The sequence below is a fragment of the Dermacentor silvarum genome, chromosome 5, assembly GCF_013339745.2.
Source record: "Dermacentor silvarum isolate Dsil-2018 chromosome 5, BIME_Dsil_1.4, whole genome shotgun sequence".
In the NCBI taxonomy this organism is placed as follows: domain Eukaryota; kingdom Metazoa; phylum Arthropoda; class Arachnida; order Ixodida; family Ixodidae; genus Dermacentor; species Dermacentor silvarum.
Genome location: NC_051158.1, coordinates 49,950,344 through 49,966,908, shown reverse-complemented (window position 1 = coordinate 49,966,908; position 16,565 = coordinate 49,950,344). Strand labels below are relative to the sequence as shown.

At 46.7% G+C, this 16,565-nt stretch overlaps 1 protein-coding gene across 1 annotated transcript in view; it reads right to left on the bottom strand.

Annotated features, from left to right (window-relative positions):
- Positions 1–16,565, bottom strand: part of LOC119453378 (cytochrome P450 6B5-like) — a 45,541-nt gene that overhangs the window by 13,279 nt on the left and 15,697 nt on the right. Inside the window, exons 5-9 of the mRNA XM_037715421.2 lie at positions 15,970–16,095; positions 14,656–14,899; positions 10,000–10,130; positions 9,384–9,480; positions 5,628–5,688 (exon numbers count right to left, since the gene is read on the bottom strand). Of these exons, the coding sequence (XP_037571349.1) occupies positions 5,628–5,688; positions 9,384–9,480; positions 10,000–10,130; positions 14,656–14,899; positions 15,970–16,095 (659 nt within the window). The remainder of the gene's footprint in view (positions 1–5,627; positions 5,689–9,383; positions 9,481–9,999; positions 10,131–14,655; positions 14,900–15,969; positions 16,096–16,565) is intronic.

The window sequence follows — 16,565 nt, the reverse complement described above, 5'->3', positions numbered from 1 at the left end:
ATTTTTGGGACACTCTTTTCAGTCCATGGGAAATTTTATGAAAGTAGGGAATCACCTCAATGTTTTTTGTCTCTTCTAATGGGCGATCTGAATTCTCACGCTTTTTCTTCATTTTTCTTGCCAAGGTTTCACCAACCGTCAACGGTTTCCTTTGTATATATATATATATATATATATATATATATACAGGGTGTTTCAGCGAACACTTTCAAAAATTCTCAAAGGTTGCCTGCAGCAGATAGCACAATTCTAGTTCATGAGCTGGTCTACTCGAAGAGGCGGACATTACTTACATAAGAAATTGAAATCCATAATCGAATAATTAACAAACATCTACTACTTAGATTTCTAACTAATTACCTGATGGCACATATTGCAATTTACAAATTGCAGCCGTGGAGTTTGCAAGGCAGATCCACTTGGAACGAATGCTCGGTATGACACCAGTTTCGAGATATTTATTCCCGAACTTTGCGGAGAAATGCATTGACGTTCCAGTTAGTATCTTAACAAAATGTCGCTTTATGCATTGAAGCACAAAACTAACTGGATCGCCAATGCATTTCACCGCAAAGTTCGGGAATTATTATCTCGAAACGGGCGTCATCCTGAGAATTAATTCCAAGTGGATCCGCCTTGCGAACTCCACGGCTACAATTTGTAAATTGCAATATGGGCCATCAGATAATTAGTTAAAAACTTAATTTGTGAATTTTTGTTAATTAGTCGATTATGAGTTTCAATTTGTTGTGCAAGTAATGTCCGCCTCTTCGAGTAGACCAGCTCATTAACTAGAATTGGACTATCTGCCACAGGCAACCTTACATAAATGTTGAAAGTGTTCGCTGAAACACCCTGTATATATATATATATACACTTATATTGCAAACACATTAACACGCACTTGTGGCGGGAGCCCCGCATGCGCATCGATATCATGATAGCACGGCGGCGGCAGTGCTCCTCCGCTCTACATTTCGCACGCATTCAACACCCCTTCTCAAGTGTGTGACCTAGACCCGGGTTCAAATCCTCGTAACGACTGCATTTTCTTACTTCGCTATGGGCGTTCTCCGTATCGAGGCCAGATAGACAAAGAAAAGTGGGGTAGGGTTGCCAAAAAAAAATGCTCTCGCATTTAAAAGCGATTGAATCACAAATATATTGTTACGGGGATGTTGGGAGTAAGACTGGATGTATTTACAATATATACACGAGTAGGGTTAGCGTGGTCAAGATGGCTGACCAGCAACAACACGCAGCAGCCAGTGTCTCTCGATCTTCTTCTTCTCTTGCCTCCTATCCTTCTGTAACAGGACTCCCGGGTGCTGAAGCGCCGTCTCGGCGCATGTCAGGCGAAGAACTGTGAGAGAAGTATGGCTTCAACCGCGAAACGTGCACGATGTCAACTGGCGTCGGACTTGAGGACGGATTAAACTGTAACGGCGAGATCTCGTAATTGACGTCGTCAACTTGACGTAGGACTTCATAAGGCCCTGTGTAGCGAGAGAGAAGCTTCTGGGAGAGACCGACACAACGACATGGTGACCAGAGGAGCACCCAAGCACATGGGGCGAACATAACATCGCGATGGTGCCGATCGTACCGCTCTTTTTGTATATCCTGAGAGGCCAACAGACGAGATCGGGCGACTTGACGCGCCATGTGAGCGCGATCGATGACTTCACGAGCGTACTCATTTGTAGCACGTGGCACAGAAGGTAGGATGGTGTCAAAAGGCAATGTAGGGTCGCGACCATACAAAAGATAAAAGGGTGAATATCCTGCGGTGTCATGTCTGGACGAGTTACACGTGAAAGTGGCGTAGGCCAGCGTGGCGTCCCAGTCGCGGTGATCATTGGAGACGTACATCGACATCATCTCTGTGAGTGTTCGGTTGAGCCGTTCCGTAAGACCGTTCGTTTGTGGGTGGTAGGCGGTGGACAGCTTATGCTCTCTGGCACAAGAGCGGAGGAGGTCGTCAACAACTCGAGACAAGAACGAGCGGCCGCGGTCGGTAAGTAACTGTCGAGGTGCACCGTGGTGGAGGATGACGTCATGGAGGAGAAAATCTGCGACGTCAGTTGCGCAACTAGTCGGCAACGCCTTGGTTATCGCGTAGCGTGTCGCGTAATCGGTAGCGACGGCGATCCACTTATTCCCTCTAGTCGTCGTTGGAAAAGGGCCAAGCAGGTCAAGGCCTACGCGATAGAAAGGTTGAGAGGGAACTTCAATTGGAAGGAGTCGGCCGACAGGTGGCAGGGGAAGTTTTTTCCGGCGCTGACACAATTCGCAAGTTGCGACATAACGACGCACAGAGCGGTAGAGTCCCGGCCAGAAGAACCGGCGTCGTACGCGGTCGTATGTGCGCAAAACTCCAACGTGTCCCGCCGTTGGTGCATCGTGAAGTTGTTCGAGAACGACGGATTGTAGATGACGAGGAATGACAAGGAGAAACTCAGAGCCCTCAGGGTTGATATTGCGGCGGTAGAGGATGCTGTCGTGCAGCACGAATATGCGGCACGGGCCGTCGGTGCTGCCAGATTGCACTCCGGCGATGATGGCCTGCAAGGACTCGTCGCGATGTTGTGCAGCGCGCATGTCGCACATGTCAGTGAAAGCCAACAAGCAGGTCTCCGGATCATGTGCAACAGGATCAGGAGGATCCACGGGATGACGAGAGAGGCAGTCAGCGTCCTTGTGCAGACGTCCAGACTTGTAGATGACAATAAAAGAAAATTCCTGGAGCCGCAAAGCCCAGCGACCAAGCCGTCCCGTCGGGTCCCGGAGGGAAGACAGCCAGCAGAGGGCATGGTGGTCTGTAATGACCGAAAACGTGTGGCCGTACAAATATGGCCGGAACTTGGCGACAGCCCACACTAAAGCCAAGCACTCACGCTCGGTGATGGAGTAATTCCTCTCAGAAGGTGACAGCAGGCGGCTGGCGTATGCTATCACGCACTCGGTACCATTCTGCTGCTGGGCGAGAACAGCACCGATGCCGTGGCCGCTGGCGTCAGTGTGGACTTCGGTCGGTGCAGATGGATCAAAGTGGGCAAGTATGGGAGGGGTGGTCAGAAAGCCGATGAGAGCGGCGAACGCGTGAGCCTGCTCCGGGCCCCACGAGAAAGGCGCGTTCTTCTGCAGAAGATCTGTCAAAGGGCGAGCAACGTCAGTGAAGTTTTTGACGAAACGTCGAAAGTAAGAGCACAGGCCGACGAAGCAGCGCACGTCAGAAGCAGAACGAGGCACAGGAAAACTGCGAACGGCGCGAACTTTATCCGGATCTGGTTGTACACCGGTTGCATTAACGAGATGTCCCAACACGGTAATCTGACGGCGCCCGAATTGGCATTTCGTGGAGTTCAGCTGAAGGCCGGCTTTTCGGAAGACCGCAAGAATTGCAGCGAGTCGCGTAAGGTGGCTGCTGAACGTGGGAGAAAAAACAATAGCGTCGTCAAGATAGCAAAGACAGGTGGTCCACTTGTAGCCTCGCAGAAGGCAGTGGGGGATTGGGCACGGGAGGTGAGTTCCTGCTTTGCGGCAATCTTACGGCCGGCTGGTTGGCCAAACAACTCTTTTAGCTTCTCTTTGCATTGGTGCCAGCTGGTCAGCTCCTCTTCATGGTTTTCGTACCACACCTTTGCCGTGCCTCTTAGGTACAACAACACGTTGGCTAGCTAAGCGTAGGGTCCCATCTGTTGACTCCACTCACGCGTTCGTACATGGCCAGCCACTCTTCAACGTCGGCGCCATCGGTCCCACAGAAAGTTCCGGGATCCTTGGCTTGTACAACCACAACCGATGGGGACGACGACGTCGTTGGCGACGGTGACGTTGGAGGCGGCAACGACATTGAACCCGCGTGCTCACCGTCAGTCATGGTGGGGACGGTGATACGACGTCCACTGCGGAGCTCCGTTTCCAGCCTTGGTACCCAGCACCTCCACCAATATGTTACGGGGATGTTGGGAGTAAGACTGGATGTATTTACAATATATACACGAGTAGGGTTAGCGTGGTCAAGATGGGTGACCAGCAACAACACGCAGCAGCCAGTGTCTCTCGATCTTCTTCTTCTCTTGCCTCCTATCCTTCCGTAACAATATGAATACATAAAGCTGCTACGGATATTGCGACTGAGCCCCTGATAAATTTGTTGAATGTAATAATGCAAACCAGATAGAGGTCCACAGGAAGATTCAAACTTGAAGTGAAGAACATTACCGAGAAAAAGACGTTAGGGGCTGAAGCCAAGGTTACAAGCGACCTTGTCTTTGGTCAGGCCAACTGCCTTACTTGGCTGCCCGTGGCCTTTGGGATCGCACCGGCAGATCTGCACGCCATAGAAATAACGGAGGCTACGGACAGCCGTTTATATAGCAACTTCACTCCCGAACTACGATAACAATAGAGTCGTGTGTGGAGAGAGGGAGAGCGAAAACCTTCAAAAAGGCAGACATTCATCTGCGATAGCGAAAGGGCGTGGGGAAGGGGCTTTTGAAAGGATGGCTGCGCTGCCGTTGATTTCAAACAGTACACGTTACAACAGAAAACAGCCTGTTACATTTCAGTAGGGCCAGCTGGAGGGCTCAGCTTTCCCAGAAAAATGGACGAGGAGATAGGCTTAGCACATTGAAAAAAAACGAGCAGAAATTATTGCAAAGAACAGAAAAGATTGCGAAAGCCGAGTTGTGTGATGAAGTGTCCGGTTAACAATGAGAAGTGCGAATGATAAATGAAAGTGGTGAGTATGAGCACATGTCTCGCCAATAATTGCGCAACAGAGGAAACAAGTTGGCCATATATAAAATATGTTTTCGTGAAATGATGCGCCGCATGTGTCTTGCACGCATAATTCTTTACTGCAGTGCCGAAATTATCTGTAGTGTGCACAATCACCGTTAATTTGGTATGTTATTGTGCCGGGATCTTGCTGCTAGATATGCGCTGGCAATGTGGTCTCACTTGAGAGTTCTTTGAAAAGAGAAGAAGCCTTGAAATAAACATAACCTCAAGGGCTAGTTTGAAGAACTAGTTATACGCAAGAATATGTAATAAGAGGTCATTTGATACGCTTGTATATGGTTTGTTTTTGTTTTTTATATCTCTCAGTGCTAAAGGTAAACAAGCGACTGGTTATAATTTTTTTAGCTCCGCCAAACTGGCCAGCACAAGAATGTTTTCTTATTCTCTTTGAGGCAGAGTTCCTCGAAATTGCATAATAATGAATTTGAAACCAGTGTACCTGATGGCTTTCTTGTATTTATGCACACTTAACTAACTCGATTAGACCAGGTCAACATTCATGACGTCATAGCTAGCATGGCTAGACTTAATTAGTGGCTATCAAAATTCATGACGTGGCAGCAAACTTCACGGTGCTGTCACGACCTGTCTTTTGTTTTCGCACCTTCTCTGGCTTACGAAGGCTCCACTCATGTTGGCTTCTCAGTCACTGTTTTGCTGTCACAGGCGCATAATTTACTGATGAAGCTGAATGAAATATTCCTCCTTAGGGTCTCCCTTCATGTCACAGAGAAGCTGAAATGCATATTCTTAAGGTGCTCTAGAGAACGACGCTTTTAGACAGGCAAAATTGGCGGCGCCGAGCATTATATACTTACCCAGCAATAAGCACAGTGGCGGTGTTGGTTGCCACATCTCTCAGCGGCATCACGAAGTCTCCTGTAGGAAGAACGACGAAGGGATTAGCAGCAAGGAATAACGACTGCAATCTTAGAGAAATTTCGCCCATTTGGGACTCATCTAGTTAGCGAACAATGGCCACCAAAAGGTTACACCTACTTTATTCACTTAACGCTTCGTTGATCTGAGATTGATCATTGTTGAGGAACACAGTATGCCCTGAAGGGTATAAAATTTTATAGAGCATGCCACTTTTATTTAAAGACCGGTTTCGGAAGCATGACGATCCAATCGAAACAAATAGCATACGCAACACGTCCGCGTGCAAGCATAAAACACTTCTCCACAACGTTTTGAACTGTGTTTGAGGGTTCATTGACGTTGTCTTTCGTGCTTTTAGGCAACAAGGACACTATAGGTCTGCTCAACGTGCAATGCATGCATTCATTACACTGAGGTCCCTGTCCCTTGAGTAGAGGAATGATACACACTGAATCATCATTTCGTGCACAGTAGATCTAAAAGCGGCCACACCGGTTGCCCGCACAGAAAATGGTGTGCTCCCTTGGAAGAAACGCCTATGCTAATAGCTATACAATTCGACATGTTTTGATGCGAAAGCGTCAAATGGCCAATTAGGCGAAAAAGCCGATGTTTGTCCTGTGTAGGAGCGAAATGGCACTTATGAGTTGTGAATGTCAGATCATTATAATGTCCAACTGAACGCCGCTGAGCGGCCCTTCGAGTTATGCGCTGAGAGCAATATATGAGGGCGAGTCAGAAAGTCTTTGGCCCTATTTTTTATTAGCCAAAAGGATTTACATACAGATAATTACAATATACGTACTATTCGACGTACCTTACGCTATTTTTATTTATTTATTTATTTATTTATTTATTTATTTACTTATTTATTTATTTACAAGTACCTTACAGGCCTCGCAGAGGCATTGTGTAAGGGGGGGGGGGGCGATACAAAGTAAGAACAAAGTAGGAACAAATTGGGTTAACATCAAAGCCAGTAAGAACAAGCAGAACAAAATGAACAACAGCAAAAAAAATGGCCAAGTAAAAAACTAGTGATATGTATGTCAGATGAATAGGCAAGTTTGAAACATAAAAGAAATTCAACAGCGTGTTGGACAGATCGAATGAAGCGTAGTGAAACAGACTACGCAGTTTACCGGTACTAGTTGGGATAACGAACAGAGTCTAATGCAACAGCATCACTTTGAAAAAAAAAAAGGGGGGGGGGGATGCATGAAACATGGGAGCAAATGGAACAGCTAAGCATTATCAGTGAAATGGTTGATGAGAAGCTCGCGAAATTTATTGTGATTACGCTGAAGGGCGATACTGTTTAGAAGATCATTCCACAGTCGTATGGCACGTGGGAGTGACGAGTAGTTAAAAGCATTAGTGGTGCCGTAGACAGGGGCGTAGCTGAAGTCATTGTGTAATCGGTGCGATAAGTGAGAGGAACGTTGTAATTGTGCTAGCGGTGATCGAGTGCCAGTCCACATAGTTCTCGCACCGGTTCAGACATTTGTCCCATTGTAGCACTTAATTTGAGATGCTCCTCCGGTAGAATTCGTCCGGCTGACTGGGGAACCACAGTCGGACTGCTGTCTTGGTTGTCTTATCTTCACGGCCTTTTGCGAACTCACAACACCACTACCTCACGCTTCTCAAAGCAAGACACCTTTCCCCATACATGGGCAGCCATTCCCCATGCGTGGGTTGAATTTCGGTGTGGATTTAGATGGGCGTTCGTCCCTTGCTCCACAGCAAACGAATCACACTTCGTTGCTCGTACGCCGTCGACGTGTGAAGCACTACCGCCATATTCAACAACTGACAGCAGCGCCGTGCGGTGGAGCTACCGGCAGATAAGACCGGGCCCGCCCAATAAAGGTCCACCGCTTGGAATGGATATGTTGACTTCGCATTTACAGCCATATTTTTGGCTACAAAATACAGGGCAAGGACTTTCTGATTTGCTCTCGTACCATAGTGGCACGTGCTGCCTGAGCCAGCAAGCAGCAGTAGCCTGCGGGGCCAACGTCATCCTGCGTCATGCCACCGATGTCTTGCGCGACGAGCGACTGAGGAAGCAGCAGCGGCCACGAAGGCTGGCAGGCGCGTAGCAGTTAAACCCAGTCGGCATGAGAGAGAGATATGGAAGGCGCGCCAAATTCCGAGAGCGAAATCGATGGTGACGTGGCGTCGTGGCGATGCCCTCTCCCCATTTGAAACACGTCGCGTGCTACTGGAGCAGCAGGGGTTCCCTCACGGCCGCTTTGCTCCGTCGAGGCACGCTCGTGACGTGGCGTCGCAGCCAATGGGACATTATAATATAGGTGCCATTTCGCAGCTACAGACTACAAACGTTGGCTTTTTTTTGCTCAATGGGCAATTTGTCGCTTTCGCATCAATACATTGTTTCGAAATCACAGGTGTCCTTCAGGCACTTCTGTACAGAGAGCTCATTCACTGCGTTTTTTTTTTACAGGGAATCGCATAATGATGAATATTGGGTGTCAGTATACCTTTGACCACTGCACCCATGCCAGATCGACGCCACCGCGTTTGCTTAAGTGGGGCCCAGAAATGTAGTTTTAAATGCTTCACACGCTAAAACGCATCAAAAGAAGTATGGTGCACCGAATTCGCCTTGGTGTCGCTTTCACCACACGCTACAGACACCTCATAGATTACAGTGACACTGGCCCAAATAGTAAAACCTGTCAGGTGCCAGAGCCACTTGCGTACACGCTTTGCATTCGTCGGGCGTTAACGCGATGAAAACAGAAGCGAGCAAATACCTATCTGAAGAATTTGTTTTCGGCTATTTGCCTCATTGTAAATACAGCACGGGGCTAGATTCGTGGCCTTAGAAGCTTGCATTTGTGCACCTGCTTCTCTTAATTGTAATCGATCTTCGCTCCTTTATTTCACCATCCTCTTTCCTCAAGGCAGACTAGCAGGCCAGAACAAACTATAGTTCAGGCCGCTCGCTTTGCCTTTCTGCGATAGGATTGGAAATGAAAATGGAAATGGGAAAAACTTTATTGAGGTCCTTCGGAACGTGCACTTGCGCGTAGCGGGCGGCTCCCACTTCGGGCCCATTGTGGGCGGCTCCCAGTGGGCCCATTGGACGGCCCATAGTTGTACTTCAAAATCTGGACTGGATAGAGGGCTAGTGAAAATGGAGTTAGTAACTTCTTACTCGGAGGTTAGTAAAAAAGCTTGATAGCGCACTAACGACTCCTTTCTCTAGCACCGCTGAGCCATGGATCTAAAGATAGCGTGCGCGGGCTTACAGAGCCCCTAAACCACCTCCAACACTTAGACAGATTTTAAACAAGGACGCCCCTATACAGTATGCAGAATTTCATGACGATAATCTTTCGTGAACATGGCAGCGTCTCATGCCGCAATGAATCCCCAAATTCAATAAACAATCGCGTGCTTGTGCTCGGACAAGTCTAGATCTGCTTGCACCGCAGTTCTGCCTCGATCCGCCGTGTGTGCTCCTGAAACAAATTTGAGTTGCATGTAGATCGTGTTCCTGAAAGAGGCTGAAATATTTTAATGGAGCTGATTGTGTGGGCTCGCCTATATACAGGCTTTGCCACTTCAGATGAGGTGTTTGAATTGACATGACGAGGGCAAAAAAAAAAAAAAAAAAAAAAGATGAAATAAGCACATGTTCGTGAATCGTTCTTACTCGCCTTTGTCGTTGGTTCGCTCACGAAATTCGTGCAATCTGAGGAGTTCCTGGGGAACTTTTGCATCCAGGAGACTCTGGATTACATCTGGACGCGCCAGCTGCAAAGGAACAAAGAAGGAAAAAAAGAAAAGAGGAAAGAAAGAAGAAATGAACGAATGAATGGGAACTTGGCCACGCAGCCGTCGTATAAAGCATGCAATGGTGCATTTTGCTTTGCTGCAAACTCCAGTACATTTCAAACAGCTTTCCATCATAACACGTAACCTGTGAACCTTACTTGTGAGACCCCATTAACATAGATCATGTTACGTTTTTTCCCATGCAAGTATGCTGAACTTCTATCGCGCCCTGTCACATTATTCCACTGTCGGACAGATGAATATTTCTGGAGAAACACCCAGATTTTCACGACTTATCGATCGAGCATTGTGTTCTTTTTTTTAATTTCAAGTTACGCCTACTCACGCAACACTTGTATTTGCCCGTTTGACGGAGTTGCATTTGGTTTCTGGGATTTTCAACCATCGTCGAATAAATGAGATCAAACCAATCATTCGAACCTCTACGTTTGACTACGAGTGTGTCTGTGTTTGGTGGACTTGGAAAGCCGGACTTACGCTTTGCTCCCGTTCCCTAAGCTGAGCGATGGGCTCTGCCTTGCGCGCTAGAGCCGTGAGGGGTTCGCAGCCAAACTTCAGCTCGAGCATGCACGTGATAGACGAGATGCTTTTCACCCCAGAAAAGAACTCTGCGACGTGACAAAGGAAGACAAAAAGTAAATTTCTTTTAAAATTCTGCTTTTGCACTTTTCCGTCTACATTAGTGACGTGTGAGGTGGTTGCAATGGAACGACACAAGCAATGCACCAGCAGTAGACCCTTACCTTCGAACGCCATACGTAATAGCCTTGCTATTTCAGTAATCCAAGGAGAAGTAGCCGGAAACTTAAGTGTGACACTACGTCCCAACTACAATATTGTGAAACAGCGCTTCCCCCTCCCCCTCGCCCAATGCACTGTATTCTAAAGTGAAAAAGAACATGCAGACCGTACACTTTTTCAAACAGGGAAATATCAGTACCCTTTAAAAGACAGCTGCTCATATTGAGGCTTCATCATATAATGAGGCTCTAAACAGCCTCATTATTGTAAATAACCCTAATTTCAATTCTGAGCATTTCGCCAGCGTAAATCTCCGCTGGGCTCAAACAAAGGAATTCTTGAATTTTGCGTCATTTCACTATAGGTATGACTGGCCGTTGAATTGGCACCAACCAATTAATTACTCGTCTCTTCATTAAAGATCAATATTCCCGATTCCTCTGTGCTAAACTTAAGACCTAGATTTGTCACTGCGTTGCCACAGATATTCGTAAGTGTCTGTAAATCTCTTCCATCGCCTGCTAGTAGCAGTATGTCCTACGCATGCATCAGTACGGGGACCTTCTTTAGCACCATTTGCCCGTCACGCATGTACGATAAATGAAACCCTCATCCACTGTCTTCCAGTCGTGTTTCTGTGCGATCAACATTAAGCGTGAAGAACAGTGGAGACAAAAAACGTACTTGGTCCAGTCCTTGATGAACTTAAGCGAATTAATTTCATTTTCGGCCTTCCCATACAATTTGTACTCGGTTGTCTACATTTGTCTACCACAGCATCTCCACGAAATCCTCACCTATGCATTTGGGCTTCACAATATCCCAAAAGAATTCCTTATCTACGCTGTCGTAGGCTATCCAAATGTCTAGAAATGCTGTCCATAAAGGTCAATTCTGAGTTAATGAAATCTCTATGCACCGAGTCAGTACAAACATACTATCCTCTGAGCGTGTGCCTGGTCTGAACCCATTCTGCAGTTCCCTCCGTACATAATTTTTTTTTCACCCACTTCGACAGTTCTAATTTTATGGCTTGCATTGCCATTCTATATATCACCGACGTTACTGTAACTGGCACGTACGAGCTCGTCTTATCCTTATCCCTTTTGCCTTTGTAGATGAGGTTCATCTTGATTTCACGCCATCCAATCGAAATTTTCTTCCTTTTAATCACTACCTTTATGACATCAGTCAGCAGTGCCTTGTTCGTTGGACCGAGACTATTATTAGCTCTATGTCATTTCGTCGGGTCCTGCGGTTATGTTATTAGGGACACCTTTTTCTACTTTTTTCCGGTAAAAGTTTCTGTGCTAAATTTTGATGTCTCATGCTTCTCTATTGTTTCCGGACCTATTTGAGTCCGAACTACACTTTATCTTGTGCCGAAGTTGTCCCTAATAACGTCTCTGATGTACCGCAGCGCATCATCCCTTTCAAAGACGTTACCGTCTTCATCCCGTATAGTCGTTGGCGAATTTTTAGTTGGAGTTCCCGGTGCTTTCTAAAGCAGATGGCAGCACCCAGTGCCGGATTAAGAAATTTTTGGGCCCGGGGCTTACTGCATCCTTGGGATCCTAATGACGACTATGATGACGATGACGACGACTGGTTTAGATGCTGAATTTTTCGAAGCCCACCATGTTACGTTCGCTGATTAGTGATAAAATATACATAACCTTTCTGGGTTCGGGAAACTAATTTCTTCGCATGATTTCTAGTGTTATTTAACGGCCATTATCTGACTTACATGTCCTTCTGGCGATTCTCTCGCGTCTGCAAGTGATTATTGTGCTTGTTGCTACTTTTAGGACATTGTAATCTGAAGCTTTATTTGTTGCTTACACAATTTATAATTTTTTGTATGGTAAAGGCATACCTTAAGGAGTTTTGGTGCTTGTTCAGAGTTATGTTTCGCCGAAATGCCCTGTACCGAAAAGACCGGAGCCGAGCTCGGGGCATTCGCCGAAACCAACGCGATGGCTGTCTAGAAGCTGCCACTGCTGTCGGTTTTCGATGACAACGTGGGCAGCAAGCACGCTCAGCAACTTTCTTTTCCAGAAATGGTCGAGCGGGGCCCCTGAAAGTTGGGGACCCGGGGCTGCAGCACCAATGGCCCCCACCTTAATCCGGCACTGGCAGCACCACTCCACGCCTGAAGATGGCAGTGCTTTAGGTAACACTCTATGGCAATGCGTTACCGAAAATTTGTGTAAGCAGGTGTTCCCGCATGCATCTTAGAGTGAACGTTGTGTTTCTCAACCACCTCTACGTTGCAAGAATGACCAAGAAGCGCATTGGAACGCAGTGCATGTTTTCTTCAGACGAAGATGTCACCGTGCTCCGGTTAGTGAGTTCAAATGTTGCAGGAACCATTCTGTACATGCCGTCAGGGTTTCAGAGTGTACATAGAGATAGTAATAAAGTGGAAGCGGTAGGCTTGTAAGAGGCGTTAAGCTTTAACAACAACTGGGGCAACATAAGTTTAACTACAGTGGAAACACGTTAAAGAAAACCGAAAAATTGGTGGGGCAAGAAAATAACCCGGAATAAAGCCAAATGTGTACTGTTACTGATGAAGTTAAGCGTATGAAAATGGCTACAGACATAAATGCCCCTGAATGTTTTCAGGAGTGAGGTTGGTCATTTTTGCTATCACCCCGTTTCAAAGCGGATGCTAAACATTGCGCTGGCAAGAACCACGTTCTGCTCGAACCACAACCGGTTACACGTACTGCAGCTCGTTCCAAAGTTCTGGTCGAGAAACTCGCGTTGAAACCTGGCCGTCCTACCGGGGAAGTTGGTGTTAGCGTTGCCGAGGCGTGCACCACCATTGTCGGGTTCCTGGAAGGCTACAGGACGCTGACGTTTGGCCTCAACATCACGCTCCATCAAATCGGGGTCCGCGGCTCTTCGCTGACGTTTCGCCTCGGCTTTGGAAGCCCTCACGCTAGAATCGGTAATCGACGATGAGCCCTTTCCCGAGCGCGTTCATGCAGGGTGGATTTCCTTGAAATTTCTTCAAAATTAAGTGTGTCCATTAGGTAAGACAATGAAAGGCTCATACCGATTTTAGCAATGCCTCATATTCCCGTAAACGCCTCCTCTCCAATGCACCTGAAGTGTCCATATAATTGATATCGCAATAAAGATATGAATACCAATAACAATAAGAAGCTCGAGAACAAGTTAAGGACCGCACGAAACGATGGAACGAAAATCTTCGGACTAACGTTAAGAGAAAGGAAGAGAGTGGTGTGGATCAGAGAACAAACGGGGATAGCCGATATTCTAGTTGGCATTAAGCGGAAGAAATGGAGCTGGGCAGGCCATGTAATGCGTAGGATGGATAACCGGTGGACCATTATGGTTACAGAATGGATACCAAGGGAACGCAAGCGCAGTCGAGGTCGGCAGAAAACCAGATGGGTTGATGAAGTTAGGAAATTTGCAGGCGCAAGTTGGAATACGCTAGCGCAAGACATGGGTAATTGGAGATCGCAGGGAGAGAGAGGCCTTCGTCCTGCAGTGGACATAAATATAGGATGATGATGATGATGATGAACAATAAAAAAAACTGGAGGACACTTGAGCTTCGCCTTTAAAAATGGAACGCGATAGCTTTATCGGAACCCGTTCGCATCACATTTTGCTTTGAGTAGGCTTCACTGTAACACTAAAGGTGGGAAAGCCAGTTTACAAAGGCCAAGCCTACACCGATCCCCATAAAGTCGGCATCACTTTTAAACAGAAATGTATTGCTAGGAAGACGTTTTTCCTGGGACAATATAAGTTGTCTTATATTAAAATGCGAAGGCCCTCGGACCTTTTTTTTTATTATTTTATTAATTGATTCCTATTGCCCCGACGCGTACGCGAGTCCAAAATGCGTTAGGCAGGCCAAGTCCCAATTTGACCTGCCGAGGATGCGAGCGCCATCTGGATAAGATTTTCGCAAGTAAACTATACCCGAGCGCGCCCCTGTTGGTCTGGCAGAAATGCTGGCCAAAGGGGTGTGTGTTTGAGCGTGCTCGTAACCGAATTGTGTTTTCTCGTACGTTCAAATAACAGTGCGACGCGACCATGTCTGTAGGTTGAGCTTAAGTCGTACTTTACGATTTTTCTGACGGATTTCACTGTGAGAAATTCAATTTTTTTATTTACTAACACCTTCCACCACGCGGAGCGCCTGCGCGTTGTCGGGGTGGTTCGGAATGATTTTCTCCGCCACGGACGCCAACATCCACGCCAAGGCCAACACCGACGCCAACGCCGGATTTTTCTGCGACGCCTTAACCGTGTCGCGTTAATAAAGTGCACGCTCAGTTGTAGATACCGCGGTTAGTTTACCGATATCTACCAGCCTGGAAATCTTCCTCATGCCTCTGTACTCACGGCCAGTCCTCTGGTAAGCGTTTTCGACGATGTTCATCATGTAAGACCTGGCCGAGTTGAAGTACTGTTGGTCGGGCTTGTGTTGCACGTCGAGATAGAGTCCGCACGCCGTCTCGGCAACGACGTCGAAGGCGAGCGAACCGAGAAGCGGGTGCACGTTGGCTTCTCCGTCGACCGCTTCTTGGCACCGCGCTTGCAGCAGATCCAGGAAGCAGTCCACAGTGTTGGCCATTCCGCCCACCATCTGCAAGTGGCATCAAGCTCGAGACCAAACACATGCGTCCCGCGCGAGAACACACATAGATGAAGCCACAAACACCTACGCGAATATACCGAGAGCAAATGAAAACGCAGACACCCCTCCCACCAAAAAATCAAACAGGCAAACACGCGCAAAATGTATATACATGGAAACACGTGCTCTCACCTTTCGCGTCTTCGTCGCGACACAAACAAAAACACATACACCTATACAAACGCAAAATTTAACACAAATACACCCCACAAACACAGAACAACCGCATTAACACAAGGTTACAAGCAAACGCAAACACCCCACCTCCCCCACAAAAATCAAACACAATTCAACAAGCAAACAGCAAACCCACTTCACCTCCAGAAAAAGAAAAATCAAACACGCTGACACACACGCACTCTATACAGGGTGTCCGAACTATCATGCACCAAGATTCAAAAATATGTAAATGCCACGTAGCTGGACAGAACCAAGGTAAGGTTTGCCGTTGCTTGGAGATACTCGGTTTATTTCATGCATTCCGACTAATTACACATTCGGTCCTAATGAAATAATCATCTTCACAAATATTATAATCAGATGAAAATTGTCAATGTGAAAATGGCAAAGCAAAATGAAAAACTCCCGATACAGCCTCCTGTTGCTCAATACGTGCTAAATACAAGTTTTTTCTTTAGAAAAGCCCGCGAATACACTCAAATCTGCCCCACGACTGGCCGTTCGGGGCACTTTTCGTGTATTCGCAGGCTTCTTTCACGCTCGCAAAAGCACCTTTATGTAGAACGTATTGAGCAACAGTAACCAATATCGGGAGTTTTTCATATTGCTCTACAATTTTCTAACTGACAGTTTTCACGTAATTATAATATTTGAGAAATTTATTAGTTAATGAAGACTGATCATGTCCTTAGGTGGAATGCAAAAACAATTATCTGAGTATCTCCACGCCACGGAAAACATTACCTTGGTTCTGTCCAGCTACGTGGTATTTGCGTATTTTTAAATCTCGGCCCAAGGTAGTTGGGACTCCCTATATACATGGGAACACGTGCTCTGACCTTTCGCATCTTCGACGCAGTGAAGGCCGGCGAGACGGACCGCCTCGCGAACTTCCATCGGTCGCCTTTGGCGAAGGACAAAGCTTGCCGTAGGTACTTGTTGCCGTTCATCGTCGACCACACCTCCTGCGTTTGACCGTTTTTCAAGAGGAAAACTATTATAATAGTTGCAAATTGCTCACAAGATTCTCCGATCACCGAGATATTCGCTTCGAAGACTGAACAAGGGGCTCGTTTCTATAGTATAGTTTACGTGAGCTCGTAGTTACTACTACCAGCTCTCTCCTATACTTGCACTCGTAATTCTTTTGCTGCTATTACTACTACTACTACCGCGCCCATGTGCACTACAACCAACAATTTGCCCCTGCAGCTCCCGTGATGTAACAGATACAACGTTTACTTTACTTAGTTAAGTGCTTATCGACATGAAAGCAACACGTTGCATTCTAAAAGAAAGACACAGCTTGGAAAGTTTCAAAAACTTTTCTTGTGCGAAAACAGCCCAAGTGGGAGAAAATACATAAATCTGTGACGTCACACTCTAGTAACGGCTCTGATGTAAAAAAGCAAAATTACGAAATTAAAAAAAACGT